Source organism: Melospiza georgiana, chromosome 3, assembly GCF_028018845.1.
Source record: "Melospiza georgiana isolate bMelGeo1 chromosome 3, bMelGeo1.pri, whole genome shotgun sequence".
Taxonomy (NCBI): domain Eukaryota; kingdom Metazoa; phylum Chordata; class Aves; order Passeriformes; family Passerellidae; genus Melospiza; species Melospiza georgiana.
This window is the reverse complement of record NC_080432.1, coordinates 60,348,657-60,368,499: the sequence shown is the minus strand read 5'-3', so window position 1 is coordinate 60,368,499 and position 19,843 is coordinate 60,348,657. Positions and strand designations below refer to the sequence as shown.

The window sequence follows — 19,843 nt, the reverse complement described above, 5'->3', positions numbered from 1 at the left end:
TTTTTTTTAATGGTGCAAAGATTTATCTGCAGACAAAGCCCCCACTGAAGATGAAAGACTGGGTTTTTGTCAGGTTATCTGTTGAATGACTCCTTTTCTGAGACTGGCAGACCTCTCTGCAGAGGTTCTTGACAGTCATTTTCTGTAATGCAAGTTCATTTGGGTCTAAACTTGCTTTTTCTTCTTGATTTCATTTCACAGTCTTTATTCTTTAATTATGAAACAAACAAAAAAAAAAAAACCCTGTTTGAACTGACAAGTAAATTGTCATATAACTTTCCAAACTCTTGGAGAGAGCTGTTGTAATTATACTGTGGGTTTTACTTTTTTATGGCTGTAAGTGCTAATTTGTGTAACTCTAAAGTGAATTATATGTTTGAATTGTTTATATCACCTCTGGGCTTTGATAGAGTGCTCAATAAAGTCACTCTGCAATTATTTTGCAGTTGTGTGTATTGTTACATGAATATCAAGTTGACAGAGCATCATCTCAGCAGTTAGTCAGTCTACATGATACCTACTCTTAGGTAATAAGTAATAATAAAATGTAATCCAATTAGCATTTTATAAATGTCCAACTGCTGTTTCTCACAATAGGAGCCTTCTTTCTAAGTGCCTTCTCTGCCACCATCTCTTGTATTGTCTGTCTTGTGAGTATCATGAGGGGGAAAAGAAAGTTCCTCTCTGGAGAAGTTTTCAATTTCTTGCATTTTTAGTTTTGTCTGATACAAACTCATGCTTTTGGAAGTTATATTTCTTCTCCTCAAATAACTTCAACATTTTCTAAATACAGAAAGCAGATTTGCAGCATCCTGAGGGAACTGGTCACATTAAACAAACCTTGCTTGTGCACCAGAAGCCTGTGTACTGCATGGCTTTGTGCACTGGACACACCCTGTGGGGCGTCTGGGTGTGATAAGTGCAATGGTGACGTAAACGGGGGAAACGTGAGCAGGGTTTCAGGAGAGCATCCCAAAAGCCAACCACACTCAGCGGTGCTGCAAGGGAAGTTCTGGTTACCACTCGTGATTCTTCTTCTCAAGTGACCTTTGAGCTGCAGCGCTTATCTTGAGTCTTGTCTGATTACACCTAAGTGCATTCACTGTGTACTGAAAGAAGGCATTGATACATTGGTCTCCTTTAAGCTAAATAAGGGTCTGAAAATAATAGCCCTTTATTTCAGGTTCCTTTTTCTGCAGTGAGTATTTGCTGTCGTGTCTTTTTGGGGGTTACCATGGTTTGTGTGCAGGAAGGTGAGTTTCAGAAACGAATGTGAGAACTGGCCAAATTTGGTAACTACTGTCATTTTTCCAAGCTGACAAAGTTGTTTGCAGTTAGAATAGAGAATTTACAAAGGCCCCCTTTAATTTTATCTAGCTTTTAAAGAATCATTTTTATAAGATTCACCCAAAGTTACTGGATAATCCAGTCAAGGATTTAATTAGAATTTGAGTGTAATCTGTGAGTAAAATTGTACTTGACTGAAGTACAAATAAAGAAAAAAATTTGCTCACTATCTTGCCTAGTCCAAACTGCTAGCAAAATCAAAGCAGTTAATAATTATGAAGCACTTAAAAATATTTCCATAACTCTACAAACTCCCATCATTCATCTAAGTTCTGGAATGCTAGACAAACATATAGTGCATGTGCTCTTTCCTGTTCACTGACACTTGTCAGCATCTACTTATCATGTATCTTGAAGACTTTCACTCACTTACACAGCAAAGTATTCCAAAAGCATGTGTCTAAGCAGAGGAGTAATTCCCAACCCACAAGTTGCAGTGATGTGTGGATGGTGCTGCAGGACTGGGACAAGTAGTGATGCTAGTCTTTGTTATGCAAAGAAATGAACCAAAAAGGGGACAATCCAAAATAGGGCTCATGTTCTCTTTGATTAGGGTGTGATAATCAGCATAATAAAATGTGTTCAATTGTTAACCTTTCAGACACCATTAAGAGTAGTTTTGGGAAAGGTTAGCTACATCTGTAGCACAGGGATGTTAAATTCATCACCTTAGGAGTTCTCTAATAATTGAAGCTGAGATTTTGCATTTCATAAGAAGCAAGGCTTCTGAAGGAAAGATTGATAAAGAAATATGGGGACTATGTTTGTCATAGAAAACCCTATAAAAATGTTACAAAATAGTAAGACATACTGCACTATGTGGGGCTTGTATGGGCCTTGAGAGGCCCTTCTTTGCTTGCTGAATCAGCAGATGCAACATCCTCCAACTTAACTGAGGCCATGAACACCCAATACTTAGTCCTTCCCAGGGTGATTTGGGGGAAAATGGCCTCCATATTTAGGTTGCAGTGCAGGATATCCTAAACATTGCAACCAGTAACACCAGCAATGTTCATTTGTTCATGAAATGTTACACTGAGAGCAAAGTGCCAGTAGATTCCCATTAAGTATAAGGGAATACAGATTTTTTCCTTTTTTTTTCTTTCTATTTGGCAGTTCTCTTTGAAAGTTGTCTGAAGGGTTGCCTGACAAATCATTTTGCTTCCTTGATCAAGATCTATTAGCAGTTCAAATGCAGTGAAGAAGTACACAGTACTCTGCTCTGCCATATGCCTCATCTGACTGCTTTTATGTTAGAATTCCTTCTGCTGGAGGAACATGATTGCATCAGCAGCAGGAGTAGCTATATGCAGAGACACCACTGAGACATCACTGTGGCCATTCCTTGTGCTGAACACAGGTTGCTGGGAACCCAGGTGCAGGCCCTGTGTCAGGATATGTTTTGTGCCATTGTCTAAATAGAAAAATGATCTTTCCTTAAGTGCTGTTTATGCCCCACTGTGGGTGAAACTGAGAGCTCCTGACTCTGTTAGCCAGCTTAAAGGCTTGGAAACAGTTTCCTCTGGGCCTGTATTATCACATGCTGCTGTATGTGCTTTACAGCAAATACTTGTCTAGTGCAATAGTGTGACTCCAGAATGCCCTTTGCTGAAATAGCCCATAGAGATCATCCAGGAACAAAATAAGGCTGCATCTGACAGACTGTGAGACGCTGAGTTACTTTTTGCTTGTTCTGGTTTCCTGGGAAGGAGAGCAGGGTGCAAGAATTAGTGTGGGCTGGACACCATTCCCAGTGGCCAGGCTGGATGTTGCTGTTCTAGTTTGATTTTTAATGAACATTACCTGTACAGAGGTGATCAGACTGTGCCAGTTGGCCTCAGGCCCCCTGTGGCCCTGATTATTATTCTGCGCGTAGATCCTTGACCAGTGGCATGATTTGTTCTGAGTCTGTTTGAAAGATTCATGTTTATATTTTAAATTAAAAGGGTTGATTAATTTCAGCTCTCTGCAACTGGTTGTTATTTGGTTGCTTTTGTTTCTTTTTAAACTGAAGTTTTGCAATCCAAGCATTCATTCCTCCTGCATTATGTCAGCTTGACTTCAAGTTCCCAAATTGTAGTGCAAATTCACTCCTTTAAATTATTTTTACAGGAGATAGTCAACTAAAGATGAGTATTTGCATTGAGATTACAAGCAGTAAGATCTAGATCATTACCAACATAATAATAATAATAATAATAATAATAATAGTGTTTCTGGAGTAGTTGTCAATCTGTTGCATTTAACTGGGGGAAATCTCAAGGGGGAAATCTCACCTTGCCACTTCCCTGAGCCATGCTGTTTCTTTTCTGAAGAGCTTCTACCTTCCTAGGGGAAGTGAATGCTTCTGACCTAGGGCCTAGAAATTCTTCTCTATGTGACTGTTGGTTTAAGGTAAAAGCATGTTATTGAGAAGCACACAGAAACAAAATGTCAATGTATTGATTCAATTTTTTTCTCAATCTTTGTTTAGGTACTTCCTTTCCCCAGTCAGGTGGTCTACAACAGAGTTGGAAAGTGTGGAAGTCGAACTGTGGTTTTGCTTTTAAGAATTTTATCAGAGAAACATGGATTCAACCTGGTTACATCTGACATACATAACAAAACAAGACTGACCAAAAATGAGCAGGTAAGTTACTCTTGCTTGTCTTAGACTCTGTTTTCTTATTATGTGTATGAAACTGAGAAACAAAGGCACATGTTAGCAGATAATCCTGTTAAAAAGATGCATTGCTACTTTGTCCTGAGTAATCATGCGGAATTCATCGTTCTCTAAGTGACTTCACTTAATAAGAGAAATAGGTGGCAGAGCCAAGAACAACATGATGTGGCAGCTAACCAGAAAAACTAACTTCCAGTGAGACAGCTCTTGAATTTAATCAGCATAGCAGTTGGACTTCCAGCAAGGCAAGAAAGATCAGTACAGTGAAGTTAAGTGCAAACAGATCTGGGACATGTATTAATGTATCTGCAGCCATTTATCCTATAACCAGGACACCTTATTCAGACCTAGCTTGGGTCTTAGAGCAGGAGTAAATAATAGCCAAAAAGGTCCTTTTTGATGACTTTCTTAATTCACTTCTAGTAATCAGTTGCTTCAAAAAGTTGTTTCCCAGGGCCATGCTAACCCATGTTTCTATAATATGACATGTCCTTGATCCTATCTCAGCTTTTTGCTTATCTGTCTTTTTCATGTTTTTGCACAACCCTCACTGAGGGAAGTGGAAATACCACATGAAACGTCATAACGCAAACACCCTTTTTCATGTTCCCTTAAAGTTGTAGAAGGATTACTTCTGCAGCTTTGTTTCTGTGACAGATCTGCTTATTTAAATTTTCCTCTCTTCAGGGTACCCACTGTATGTATCACTTCTGTGAGTAGATTGATACAAGTGGTGCAGGAAAACCTCAAAGTGCATGTCTGTAGTCGGATGCTGCACACGTTGCCCACTGCTGCTATTTTGAGCTGCTGATCAGGTAAAGGCTGCAATTGCTGCCTGTGTCACTTCTAGAAATAGCAGCCTGCAAACCACAAAAGGATGTGTGCAATGATCAAAATATGGTTGTGGGCCTGCAAGTGACATTGTGCTGTGATTGGGGGTCATTTACTTGCAGCCTGTTCATGAGCACAAGTTTGTTATTTTAGATGCAGCAGTTCACTCCAAAAGAAAATTTAGGAGCTGATATTGCTCCTTCAGGTACCATCTTCCTCCCCTTCAAGATGTCCACGGAGTCCCACTGCAGCTGACTGACCTAACACTCCATAAGTCAAGTTCAGCCAGAGATGGGGTCCACGGGCAGGGCGGCCATGCCAGCCCAAAAACAGCTGCTATGCATGGTTGGATGTGGCACACCACAAACAGGCTGTGGAGGGGGACAGTGTCCCCTCACTGCCCCTGCCTGTGGCCAAGGAAATGGCTGCTCTGCATCTGCTGCAGCATTCCCATGTGTATCCTATGGCAGCCCTGTGCAGCCTGGGAAGGTGGCGATATGGTCCCATCAGAAAGGAGTCAAACTATCCCGTGCTACAGAGCCTGTCTGCTTAGTTTTTCTGCTGGGATATGGGATTTCTGTGGGTAGGACTGCTCGGGTTTTGTTTGTATCTTTCACCAGTTTTCATTGCTGATTGAGGGACATACCATAAATCCCAAAAATCTTTCAGGTGATAGTAATCGCCAGCTTTCACTGTGATCAGCTTCTTCCTTTCAGTTCTTTTCTGTCTTTCTCTGGTAGGTGGATTTTCCTTTGTTAAAACATGGTACAAGATCACTTCTTCACAGTTTTCCATGCTTTTGTCCAGCATGTGGAGATTCCAGGGAGACCCAGACTTACCTTTGATGCAACCAACACACTGACAAATAATTATCTGCCTTACCTTTTGCACTCCCCAAATGGTTAATTTACTAAATGGCAAATCTGCTGGAAGTATTGCTACAGAGCTGATGATTTACTCTATAGATTTCCCTGCCATAATTTGAGTCTCTTTATTTTTATTTATGGTTTATTTCCATAGTTACAATAGGCTCATAATTTATTGAGTATTTTAGCTGAAAAGTGCCTTTGATCACCAGAGAACATGCTTGGAGACAGTAACTATTCTGTTGTTGAGGGCATTTTTAGTTGTCTACTCAATTTTTAAGAGCAGAATATGAAAAAATAAATGATGGTTTCCACCTTTAATGTGGTGTAACAGGAGGAAGTTAAGGCAATGAATGATCTCAGGCTCCAGGCATTGGAAAAAGAAAAAAGAAAGCTGGACTGGGCTGTAGGCTTCAGCATGAGCATGGGCTTCTCACTTGAGATGATATGTCTCTCTTCCTTCTGTCATTTCTGGGTCCTGTGTTTGGTTAAAGCCCTGATCCAGCCAAGACTTTTCTGTAAATATTTAGCTTATGCAGTCTGCCGTTGTTAAATAAAGTTAAGCATGTAGGTGTTTTTAATGGCTGTGGGGATTGCACATAATTGGAATCCATATTCTCATTGCCTTTTCCAGTCTGCTTCCTACTAAGAAATTTTCCCAAATTATGTGTGTCTGCCAGCAATTAGAAGTGCAGCCTTTGAACATCTGTGGGCATAAGGGAGTGAGTTCTGGAAACAGATGTATTAATATATGGCTTGCCATTTGCTGTAATATTTTCAAGTAAATTAAATACAGGAAATAACACATAATATTAACCTAATTGATGTGGCTTTAAAATGTCACTCAAACTGTTGCAAAATGAAGTCTTCCCCTGCCCTGACTTTGTCCTCCACTATCATTTTATTGCATTCAGAGAAGTAAGAATGAGTATGCTTATAGGTATAGAAATGCCAGTCACATACAAGAGTAATTGGTAGTTTATCCTTAAATTGTTTCCTTCTACCACCCATCATTATGGCTGTGCAGCCAACTTACTGTGTAATTCCAGTTCAACGCACTAAAAATCCATCACAAATTTTTCTAAAATGCTTTTAAAGACAGAAAATTGGTCATACCAGCCTGGGGAGGTGAAGAAATTCTTGAAACCATTCCAAGCTTTTGAGAGCTGAAAATGAAGATCTAGTCTCATTCCTGGGAGTTGTGAGTTGTTTATGGAAATGAGTACTGAGATGAAAGTGATATACCAAAATTCTTGTAGGTACTTGTGCCTCCTGAGCCCTACATGCCTTCAGTAGAGACTGAAAGCAGTGGAAGAAAGTAAAGAGCTCACAGGGAAGATAGATACAGAGGGGGTTTTTTTGTCCTTTTTGTGTCAATAGTAGTGGAGACCATAGTGTGATACAGCAGACCACATTGCAAAATCCCAATTGCCTCACCATTTTGAAATATTTTGACCTCAAATTCTCACACTGAAATACAGCATCTTAAAAAAATACAGTAACATTTTGTCTGTTGTTAGGGTGGGATTGTTACCTGGTTATTTCCTTTTGTTCCCAGTAGAATTTACTTACTGCAAACCTCAAACAGTTAAAGTGGGACTTCCCTGAGTGGTTAGCACAGGGACTGGACTAGCCATCTCCAGAAGAGAGAAAGGCGACCTGTCTCGAAGGCCAGAGTTGAGGTTTTGTGCAGGAACAATGCTGAGGCTAGAGAAAATCCATCCCATCCGGCCCTCCTGGAGTCACTTCACGGTGCCATCTGCTGGAGCTTTATTTGCAATACAGCACCAACCCATCGCAATACTGCTTGCCCATTGCAAGTTAATTTCAAGAGCAAATTAGTGTATTTTTCAGCTAGGTTTCGCTGAAGCTGCCTAATTCCTGCAGGAGAGCTCTGGGCAGCAGTGAGAGAGAGAAACAGCTCTTAATCCCAGCAGGTGCAAGCTCCTTTCATACTTCTCCAATTTCTACAGCTTCTCCCTCCAACCATGGATGTGTTCTGACTCATCTCTTCCCTAGCAGTGTTTGCCAGGATTGTTTATCTTCTGCTGCTTTTATTTATTTTCAAATTTAGGATTATATGATCATCTGTACTTGTATGGCATTCTCCTTCGTCACTCATTTCATCCAAAAGCATTTCTTTCTTCAGCCCTCATCCTCTGCTCACTCTTGCTCTCTGTGGGCTGGATCCTCTACATCTTATTTTCTTTCATTCTTGTTTCATCTTAGAGAAACAAACATACAAACGAAAAAAAGTATAACAACCAAAACCAACCAACCAAACTTACTCTTCTGAGAGACACTGGAGATTTTTCTTTTTGTTGTGGTTTTTTTTTTTTTTCTTTAACATAATCTTAGAAAGAGGAAGGGCTCACTATATCCTTCTGAGCAATACATTTGGGTTGTTGGCCTGAAAGCATTTCAGAACAGCATGATGAGAGAGGGAGAGGCCCATGGGAAATATGGCCACAATTTGCATGTGGCCATGAGCCATTACAGTTACTTATTTTTCCCTCCTGACATCTGTGTGTCATTTCAGTTGAGCCTTAGTTACCCTTTTGGCAGGGTTTTTAGAAGAATGGATTTTGCTTGTTTGTTCTTATGCACATTGTAGCTTTATCCACATCTGCTTACAAGTCCAGTTGATCATTAAGTGTCTAAATATGAAGGTACTCTAAGTCAAAACAAAATTCTGTTTCTGCTTTAGATCAAGCTGTTGTCTTTGCTCAAGAGACTGAGTTTGGTAGCAAGAGATCAAAAAAAAAGCCAGGAGCCAGATGCTGTCCTGCACTGTGCACATCTTTCCAGCCTCCCTTTGCTCCTGAGGCTGAAGTGTCTGTGCTTGTCCAGCAGCAGGTTCTGTGACACTGACATCAGGTGGAATGGAGTGAGAAACCTGGCAGTGCTGTGATGTGAATCCTGACAGCAAATGGGTGCCAGCCCTGGCGACAGCTGGGAGCCAGGGGAAGCTCATGTGGTGCTTTGCAACACTCACATATACCCCCAGCTATGCTTATCTTATCTATGTTTAGTAGTAGCAGTATTCTACTAGAGCTGCCTGTGTTTTCAGATTTGGTGAGATCACTTTGCATGGGTATAGTATCTTTACATCTCCATATTTATACTCTAGTAAGGTTTTTTTTAAATTTATGCCAAGCAGGAATTACAATGATGACCATAGGGGCATGAACAGAGTTTTTATACCAGATCAGTAACTTTCTTCTGCTGTCTTCAGTCCTTAATTCGTGCAGATAGAGCAACACAAGTAAAATGCAAAATATAACATCAGGCTTTATACAGTTCTGAGAACTTCTTCTCCTGTAACTTGTCTCAATAAAAATAAAACCAAAAACAGAAAAAAAATCTGTAGCGTGTTGACTATCACAGAATCCAATTGATACACAGGCTACAGGGTCTTCTATTGTTTGATTCTACAAGGTGAATGAATGTGAATGAAGAATATAATTTTTTGTCAGAGTGAGTTACCAGTTCTAAAGAAATGTCAACATACTGGTTTGCTAGGAAAGCCTTTGTCTCTTCAGAGCACGAAGAAACAATACTCAGTTCCTTTGTGCTAAGTATTGCAAAGCTTCCTGGGCTTTCTAATTGTGATCCGGACAAGCTTTGCTCTTCATATATGACTAGCTAAGGAAGGGATGCTGTTCCCTTCCTGAATATTTCTTTAAATTCCTTGTGTTAATTTTTATTTTAATTGCACATGTTCTCTCCATATTCTCTTGTTTCTCTTTTCCCTTTATATTGTCCTTCTTTTGGTGATCTCATCTTACATTCCATGTCTTTGGGTTTTCAGCCTTTTTTAGGTGTAACATACCTTGCTGTCCTTTCTCAAACCTAATATGTTGTGATGTATGAGGTCTGTGCCTCAAATACCCTGATGTGCTCAAACCAGTTGGACAGGGAAAGGTCCATCCTGAGAAGGTGGACAATCTGAACTCCTTGCTTTAGTGGTCATAGTGTATATGTGTGTATAGAATTGTTGAAGACAGAGGGAAAGTAGAGAAAGTCTATGAGTGTGTGCACTTTTTTCTGGCAGTTAAATGGCTGTAGCTTATGTTGGCTGAAAGAAAGCCAGCAGGGTATGTGCACTGGGAAAAAGCAGAGGATGCAAGTGGAGGATGGATAAGAAGCAAAAAGATGTGATATAAATTACAAAAACCATGGCAAAATACCAGTCCATTGAAACTGGACATTAGAAGGGGAAAAAAATTGGCAACTGCTGTCTCTTAAATGTGGTTTGGTATTTGCTATGGCATGGGCAGAGTTTTTTACCATGCTCTTTTTGCTGCTAGTAATTCCACATATGCCAGTTACTTTATTTTGACCACACAACAGGCTGGACTACATGTTCTTGCTTATTTTATGTCAACTATAGTATTCAAGTTTTAAGAAATACATTTTTTAATTACTGTCCCCTCACATAGATTAATATGATTCAAATCAGAACATGTAGTTCACAGACTTGCCTCTTTTTTTATCCAGTGTATGAATTGCTTTCTACTACCCAGTCTGCAAAATCAATAAACCTGTCATTTCAAGTGTGTTTCTGTTCAGTGTCCATAACATAGCATGCATTTGAACACAGAACAGAAAATTGGAAATGAAATCTTAGGAAATTAATAAGAAGGAAGCAAAATTAACTGAAACATCGACTTTCTAGCATGATGCTTCACTAGATACTTCCAGTTTCCCCTAAATCATAGCTAGAGTTCAGCTCACACAAAATAGATTCTCATGTCTGTGGTGTTGTTTACATTATTCTGTCTTAATCATCTGAAAACTCAAATTAATTAATTACTTTTTTGAAAAAATTAACATTATGTGAATGGGCCTGAACTAGAATTTAGCATCACCTTTCTCAAAGTGCCCATTCAGATTGTGCTCCTAATTTGTTGTAATAGTAAAAGAAATTGCAAGTCCTGATTTCTATATTTAAACAAGCAAATCAATTGGTGTCTTGACTGTGTTGGCAGTGTTTATTGTTACACAAAAATGACCATTGGTTCAGCTCCTGCTTTCTGTTACAGACATTTTGCATTTTTGGCATTGGGGTGAATAGAGCTAGTGTCTTCAGAGGGTAGCTGCCATTTGGAAGGCTCTTGCAGATTTAGACAGTTTAGATTTTTCCTTTAGTTTATGCCTTTGTTTAGACTGATTCCTGTTTCTGGAAGTATTTTGGAAGTACATAAGCTCCATGGTAGCAGAATGGTGTCTGCAGCTCAACCTTTCTTGCTTAGACATAAAATATTCATCATGCTCTCTTGATGATAGTGGGGAAGGAGGTCCTGAGTAATTCAGACTTGAAAATTATATCATCATCTGTTTTTTGAAAGTTTTATGTTTGTCTCAAATTGTGCGTTGATGTAACGTGGAAAATTTGATTTGTTAATTCTTTTTAGATGGAATTGATTAAAAACATAAGCACTGCTGAGCAGCCCTATTTATTCACTAGACATGTTCATTTCCTCAACTTCTCAAGGTAAGGCATTTTTTTGGTCAAAAACCTTTTTCATTGATTTCTATTAATTGTAATACATAAAACTTTTCCCCTCTTTTACTCATAAACAATATAATGCACTTCTTTTTCCCTTCCTTCTGGCACTAGAATTCACATTCTGAAGTTGTTGTTTTTCCCCTCGCACTTACTTTTCTGTAGCATAATTATGTACAGTATGTTTGTGAAAAGTCAGAATGCTATTATATGTTTTTGCCTCTTAAAATGATTGTAATTTATAATGTTTGCAGTCAACATGCAAGAGATGGTAACTTAGGACTTTAAACTGTGCACTTGTGTTTTAAAAGTGGCAAGAACACTTCTGTTAACATTCATCTGTGTATAGCCAGACACTAAAAGGAGATCTAAATCTGCACTGAGTTCATTAATTTTGTGCCTGGAATAACTCTTCACCAATATAACCAATTTAATTTAGTTCTGACAAAATAGTCCCCATTCCACAGGCTATGGAAGTATTTTTAAACCCTGCAAACAGATTACACTCTGTATCATGGGAGTGCTGTTTCTTCTGGCAGATATTTAAAAGTATGCAGCAAGACTCTAGAGACTTTTATAGCACGGAATGTGAAGAAGATTGAATTTGGATGAAACTTCTAAGGAATTTTTGGAAGGACTTGAATGAATGATGCCAGTTAGCATTTAGCCAGGATGCAGAGGTTAAAGCTGACTGCAGATGCTTATTGCCCAGACTGTAAGTTTAATCTGGAAATGATATTCAGGAACCATGCTCTCTGTGCCACCAGATTGGATTCCTTGCATTTAGATTTTTTTTAAATTCTGTAGAATTATGATTGTACTGCAGATCTTTGCCAAAGCCTGCCTAATTACACAGCATTTTGTTTGCATGGAAGTTAATGTGAGTGCATGGCTTCAGGCTTCTGTAGACAGTGTAGTAAGAAATTATAAAATTAGGGGCAGAGTGTGTTTATTTTTGTTTTCTTGGAAAATAAAATATTTTGAGCAATTGGAAATTCATTTGATATAGAACGTAACAGTGGGCATGATTTTTTTATATGGAAACAAAGAGGAGTTAAACAAAATTTTGATCTTCTGTGTTCTCTCTTCTGATTCCTTGAGAGTTCCATTTCTAATGTATTACCTTTAAAAAATAAAAACCATTAGGACTTCACACTTTTAGTAAATGATCTCTTTGCTCTTCAAACTGCAAGATCAAAAGAGTAGGCACATGTGAGGGTCAGAGGGATGATTCCTGATTAGACTGATTTTACAGAGATGGTATTCAGCATCAGGTATAAAAGAAAAAGATCAACAGTCTTAACCTCTTGCTCCTCCCTGGGGATCCCATTTTCGGTACCTATGGTACATCCTTGCCACTCAGGTATCACATTTCTTCTGTAGTGTATACATTATATATCTACAATGTATTTACCTTTTTCTTATAATATAAGTCTGCAAAAATATAAACCAGTTACATAAGGTGTATAAAATTATTTGTAGCTTCTCTTTTGGCTCTTTGTTGCAAACCTGAAGACCTTTGGGGGTTTTTTTGAGAGTAGTGAAAAGGCTGATGAGTCTTCTAAATCAGACAGCATTGAATTGCAGCAATATTGCATACTAGTGTTCAGCATTTCTTAGTGTTTTCTGATAAATGAAACACTTTTCATTTCAAAATTTATTAGCAGTGTAATACTTAACAATGAAGTAGCATGTTTTATATTTTCTTGGTTATTTAATTCTAGGGTGATTTTTTTAAACTGATTTCTTTAGGAAATGGATTGTCAAATATTGCATTTACAGAAATTTCAGGATGTGATTTAAATACACGTTATAAATGTTACAATATTATGAAAGTGTTTTAGTTTTGCTTGATTTCTTTACCCTATTTCTTTATAGAAACCTTCCTACCTGTGGTGGTTAGCTGGAGTCAGATTGTCTATGGAATACTTTTCTTCCTATTTGCCCCAGCTTTTTTGCCAGCTCAACATAAAAGTCATACAAAACTCCTCATCCATTGCAGCAGAGCCATTACTGGATTCTGTGAATTTTTGTAGGAGCAGCCTTTCTGGACATCAGTCCAGTGACTCACTTCTCTTGTTTGGCATTTTATACCTTTGAAACCAAGTTTTTGTTCACAGGAAAGAAACAATTTATTCTCCTTCCTCCTGCATATATTCAGCTGGCGAACAGGTGGGAGTTAGAAGGCGTGTTACTTTGCTACTCTTTTGGTTGGTCACATTAGAAACAAAAGAAGTTTCTTCTGCTTGCCTTGCACCTCTCTGCTTGAGTGTTTTCAAGATGCGTAGGGTTTGCATTAAGCCATTTAGAGCATATCACCAAGGTACTAGAGAAGCAGAGGAAATATAAGCAGAGTCGTGAAAAATGTGAATCTGATTTGCTTTGTCTTAAAATAGAGATGTGGAGTTATTTAAGGTAGAAAAGATCCTTAAGATCATCGAGTCCAGTTGTTAACACAGGACTGCCAAATCTGCCACTAAGCCATGTCCCTGTGTGCCACATCTACATGTCTTTTAAACACTTCCAGGGATGTGGACTCAGTCACTCCCCCAGACAGCTTGTCCCAATGCCTGACAACCTATTCCACGAAAAAAAATTTCTGAACATCCAATCTAAATCTCCCCAGTGCAACTTGAGGCTGTTTCCTCTTGCCTGGTCCCTTGTTCCTTGGCAGAAGAGATCAATCCCCACCTGGCTACAAACCTCCTTTCAGATAGCTGCAGAGAGCAGTAAGATTTTCCATGAACCTCCTTTTTTCCCAGCTCTCTCAGCAATTTCTCATATGAATTATTGTCTAGACCCTTTACCAGCTCTGTTGCCCTTCTCTGGACACACTCCAGCACCTCAGTGTCCTTCTTGTAGTGAGAGGGCCCAAAACTGAGCTGAGGTGTGGCCTCACCTGAGCTGAATAGAGGGGGAGATCAGAGCCCTTGTCCAGCTGGCCACCCTGTTGCTGATCCAGGCCAGGATGCCACCGGCCTTGGCCACCTGGGCACACACTGGCACATGATTGGCAGCTGCTGACCAGCACCCCCAGGTCCTTTTCTACCAAGCAGCTTTCCAGCCACTCTGCCCCCAGCCTGTAGTGCTGCTTGGGGTTGTTGTGACCCAGGTGCAGGACCCAACACCAAGCCTTGTTGAGTCTTACACAATTGACCATCAATCCAGGCTGCCCAGAGCCCTCTGCAGAACCTTCCTACCCTCCATCAGATCAACACTCCTGCCCAACTTGGTGTTGTCTGAAGGTGCACTTGATCCCCTCATCCAGATCATTAGTAAAGCTGGTAACCAGAAGCTGTTAAACAGAACTGGTCCATACTGAGCCCTGGGTAACACCCCCTGTGACTGCCAGCTGGATGTAACTCCATTCACCACCATTCCTGGGCTCAGCTGTCCAGTTCTTCACCCAGCAAATTCTGCAGTCATCCAAGCTATGAGCAGCCAGTTTGTCCTGGGGGGGTGCTGGAGGAAGCTGTCACAGGCTTTGCTGAAGTCCAGGCAGACAACATCCACAGCCTTGCTCCCATCCACTGAGCAGGTCACCTTGGAGGAAGAGGTCAGCTTGGCTAAGCAGAACCTGCCTTTCACAAACCCAAGGTGGCTGGACCTGGTCCCCTGGTTGTTGTGCATGTGCCCTGTGATGGCACACAGAGTCATCTGTTCTACAGCCTTCCCTGGCCCTGATGTCAATCAGGCTGACAGGCCTGTGCTTCCCTGGACTCTCCTTCCAGCCCTTCTTGTAGATGGGCTCACGTTTGCTGACTTCCAGTAACAGGGACCTCCCCACTTATCCAGTACTGTTGGTGAGGGAGGCAAAGTGGCTCAGTGAGCACTCCTGCCATCTCCTTCTGTACCCTTGGGTGGATCCCATCTGGCCCAGTAGACCTGTGTGTAGCTAACTGGTGTAGCTGCTCACTGACTGTTTCCTCTTGAATTAAGAGGACTTCTTTCTGCTCCCTGTCTTCCAACTTGGGGCAGGGTACCCCAAAAATAATTAGTCTTTTATTAAAGCCTGAGGCAAAGAAAGCATTAAATACCTTAGCCTTTTCCTCATCCTTGTTGGTGCTTCTCAGCTTCCCAAACAGTAGTAAAACAGACTTGTTGGGTTTTTTTAACATTGCTGATGTGAACAGCAGCAGTGACAAATCAGTAATTTTCTGCCTTTGTGCCCTGTTGCCCTGTACCTGCTTATAAACCTGTCAGCACTTAAAGCTCTCTGATTATTCAGACAAGCATTTACTTATGATTGTTTCCAAGTGAAAACAAGCAAAAAAAAAAAAAAGGCTATATCTTCTTTCCAGAATAAATCTCTAGTGGAAGTGAGCTAAGCCTTCAGTGATGAGTTTGAGTACATGCGTGTTTCTGAAGTCCCATTAGTTTTGCTGAACAAAGTTCTAAAACCTTGAAAATCTCATCCTGACCTGAATGCTTGCCAAGGCCATTTTCCTGTCATTCTTGAACAGTTTTTAAAGAGTGCCTGTTGGTTCAGCTGAGTAAATTAATCTCCCTGTACTGCATCTTCATCTTCTGATTCAGTACTATCTTTTCTCAATCCAAAGTAGTGTGAAGAGGCAGACAAAAAGATAAATATTAAAAGGAGACATGAAAGCAAAACCTTTTCCAGCTTCAAACAGAAGATAAAAAACTGTCTTGTTCTTCTTTCATGTTAGTGAATTTCTACATAGCCTTTGTCACAGAGAAAGCTTTTATTCGAAGTGTTTTGCAGCTTCTGTTCTCAGTCTGTCCAGTGCAGTGATGGTTAGCTTCAGAAGATGATCCTGTGCTTCTGGAGGGTGGCTACTCGACCCAGTTAATTTCAAGACTGTTTCTTTTGTTGTGCTGTTTTTTTGTGAGTTTGGGGATGTTTATTGTCTTTTTCTGACTTGAAGTTTATATAGTAATATTGCTGGGAAAAACATCCAAAGTGTTAATCAAGAGCAAATATTAAATAATGTCTCTAAGGAGGTAAAGATTTATGTGTTGATATATTTGCTGAGATTCCAGGTGTTGCTGGTAGATCCAGGGAGTACAGTGTAGAAGTGCAGAAGCTGTGAAGAAGCAGAATAACCTGCAGAGAGATAAAAAGCTGTTTCAGAATAGCTGCAGTTTGTTCACTGTGCATTACCATGAGTGCCTGTTGTCATCTACTTAGTCCAAGAAAAAAATATTCAGGAAGAGGCTTCAAATTCGTGGAAAAGCCCCCCTTGATTTCTCAGTAATCTGCTGAATTAACTGTAACAGTCACTGGGCAGTGACTCAAGACACTTGGAGAGTGCTCCAAGTGTCACAGATTTCAGAGAAGCAGGAAGAATGTTTGCAGGAATGCAGAGGCGGGTGGCAAGGCCATGGTTTTGGGTAAGGATGAGTCAGGGATGTGGAGAATTGCGCAACATCTCTTTTGGTCAGGGGAAAGGCAGCATGTCTCTCTCCAACATCAAACTCTTCTCTTCCGGGCGTGCACTTACAGAGCCCAGTTTGGGCAGAGCAGGGAGCTTGGGCATTCTTTCCTGTCTTGGGGTAAGTGAATGGTGCAGCTGAGTGTGTAAAAATCTAATGACATGCCTTTGTCAGTGGCTGGTGAGTTTTGCTTGGAGGCTGGCTGATCAGGGCAGGGTGAAGTCAGAGAAAGGAGAAGCATTAGAACAACCACCCAGAAAGTGAGACAGACTTTTTCATGTCTCACTGGAGCTATGAATTCTTTGCTTTCTGCAGTAGCTCTGGGCCGCTGAGAGATAAAGCACCAATTCTACTTAATTTTACAATTTAATTAGCCCTTATAATTCAGTTCAGTATATCTTACTTGTTCAGAGTCGGGATGAATTATCACCCAGCACTGCTGTGCCAGGAGTCATCCTTTCTGTGCTGTCAGGCTGCTGCCCTCTTCTTCCTTTCAGCTGCAGTTTTTAATATCTTAAGTGTGTATTTAGCATGTGTGCATGTGCTTAAGGGAGGGGACAACACTTCACTTTTGACATAAGTTTCTAAAGAAATGAGATCCATGCAGCAGTTTCAGGTGTCCTGCCTGTCTTTCCATCCTCTCCCCTCCTGAATTGCTAAATAATTTCTGAACATGCTGGCCACTTTGAAACCACATTGAGTAGGTCACTAGACTTCTGAGACAGCCGCACTGCAGGTACATCTGCTGAAGGCAAAGCCATGCAGAACAGAGCTGGTGGACTTTGTGCTGGGCCACAGCCAGCAGTCACCTCCCTGTGCCCTGCTTGGATGCCGGGCCCTGCTCTGTTGTGTCCTTGCTCGATGTGAGAGCTGTGGGGAGACGGGTTTGGGGGAGGAGAGAAAGGTCTGTAGGTCGTCTTCTTGGGAAGGAGCTTGCCTTTAGTCCCTAGAATCCACATAAGGAATATTTCCAGTTTTCTGTTTTTCATTAGCAGAGTTCATGTGTAAAGTTCTTGTTTTTCTTGAAACAAGCCTTTTTTGGTAGACAGTCTGTATCAACATTGTTGAGAATTTTTTTTATTACTTTTTTGCACAGATTAAATGGCCAACACTAACTAATAAAAATGAGTAAATTAAACTGCTGTAGCAGCCAGACAGTGTCACATGCAGCAGTGCTGGTCAGGTTGGCAATTTTCCTTAAACTCGGACCTGAATTCTGACCTATGGGTAGCAATAAATCACATGCTATGTGAAGGCAGGGATGGACAGAGAAATTCTGGATAAGCCTAAAACAAAACTTGATTTCTGAATGTCGTTGAGCTTTTTTTGTTAGTCATTGTTACAGTGTTTTTTCCCATTCAGAAGCAGCTTTAAAAATTGTGTTTTAACACAGCACTTTGGTATTACACCATTCTCTTGTTCTTGCAAAATGTGTCTATAGCTAACAAACAAAAAGGAGGTAAATCTGGATGAATGAACTATGTCATGTGAATAAGCTTCGTGTTTGAAAGCTGAAGCACACTCTGTGCTGGCAGCTTGTGTTTGGAAGCCTTGCATGTTAGTTTGTTGATAATTTGGAAGGGCTGGATGATACATTTACAATCCTTTTTTTTTTTTTGACAAATAAACATCTTGCTTTGCAATGACTTAACCTAAGTATGTATGTCTTTGGTCCATTGATTTGGAAATAGAATTTCTCTTTTTTATAGACTGACTGGAGGTCAGTAAAACCAGAGTGATCCTGTGGTGCTGTTTTCATTGTCTTGGAGTCATGCAATTCTGGTCACGACACCCAGACTTTTTTTAGTAATTTGAGGAATATTGTTTCTTCTTTTCTCTGGAACAAGTAGTGCCACACAGTTTGTTCGTATTTTGTAGAACATGTCTATTATGTCTGCTAACCATGCTCCACTAGCATTTGAAAGGAGTGTGTTGAGCAAATGCATGGAGCTGGCATAACAAGATGCTAAATGTTCAGGACCCTTTGAATGCACTCAGGTATACTTTGTACAAAGAGCAGTACTTGGGTCAGCTTGCATCACTGACTATACAGCTCAGCTGTGGGAGGGATTGGGCTCTTAGAATGCCGTCTTGAATCAACATCTTGAAACAATGATTGCAGCCTAAGATTATCTATTAGAGTAATTTTATGTTGGGGGATTTTTTTCTCCTTTAAAAAAAAATACCCACTTAGGGAAATGTCATTAAAAATATGGTAGCAAAAAAAAAAAGTTACCCTCTGGGCAAGCTGTTAAAAGTAGGGAAATGTCAGCTAAACTCGAGCATGGCCTTAACACTGTGTCTTTATGTGTGTTCTTTATAATCTGTACTTTTTGCTAACACATCATGAAACACTTTCTACCATCATGTGAGGTCTGCCTTGTAAAGTACACATTTCATGAATGGCCACATGGTGCTGTAATCCCTCCTACGTATTTTTTTTCCTTTTTTATGCTACCTTTTTTTAATTATGCGAGTGTGTAATGATGCTTTTTAACTGTGACTTGATGGAAGGTTAAGCACAAATCTCATGTGCAGTTTGACCTTTATGTGATCTAAGCAGGGTTTTTTGGGGGTTTATTTTTTTTTAAACCATTGCTTTCTGGTGAATTTTTCCACACATTTTAAGATAATTTAATTTATTTAATTTATTCCTCTAGCTTTCCTGTGTTGCATAATACACTTTTATCTTTCATTCAACTCATAATATGATATGTTCAGAATAGAGATTGTTGCTTGAAATCTAGTTACTGAAGGTGGGGTCAGGCATGTCTCCTCAATTATCCTGTTTTTACTGTTTTCAGCTTCCATGCTCACAGTCACACTGCAGATTATCAGTTTGGGAGTAACTTGATTTAAGAAAGATGATGATTAATCCACAGGGGACCAAAAGAGAATAAGAAGAATGAACAGAGATTTTAAAAATTTACCTAAAATCACAGGAAAAGAAAAACAAATAGAGAAGACGGAAAGAGAGGACTGTTATAACACTTCTGATTTTTTCACTTTTTAGTTTAAAAGATTCTGCAGCGGAAAAGGGACTATGCAGTTCTTAATGAGTAATGATAACACAAGTGGCGGACTGAAATTGCTATTGAGTTCTAGATCAGACATTTAGGAGAAGGTTAAAACAACAAGGGCAGCAAAGCAACAGAATAGCTTATACTTAAGGATTTTGAAGCTGGTAGTGGCAGTCGCATAGCTGATCCTGCCTTCAGAAAAAAAGATGGA

General features: G+C 40.0%; 1 protein-coding gene across 1 annotated transcript in view; it reads left to right on the top strand.

The window, feature by feature from the left end:
* UST (uronyl 2-sulfotransferase) overlaps positions 1-19,843 on the top strand; it is a 152,027-nt gene that overhangs the window by 68,586 nt on the left and 63,598 nt on the right. The window contains exons 3-4 of the mRNA XM_058021486.1: positions 3,821-3,976; positions 11,124-11,203. Coding sequence (XP_057877469.1) covers positions 3,821-3,976; positions 11,124-11,203 — 236 coding nt within the window. The remainder of the gene's footprint in view (positions 1-3,820; positions 3,977-11,123; positions 11,204-19,843) is intronic.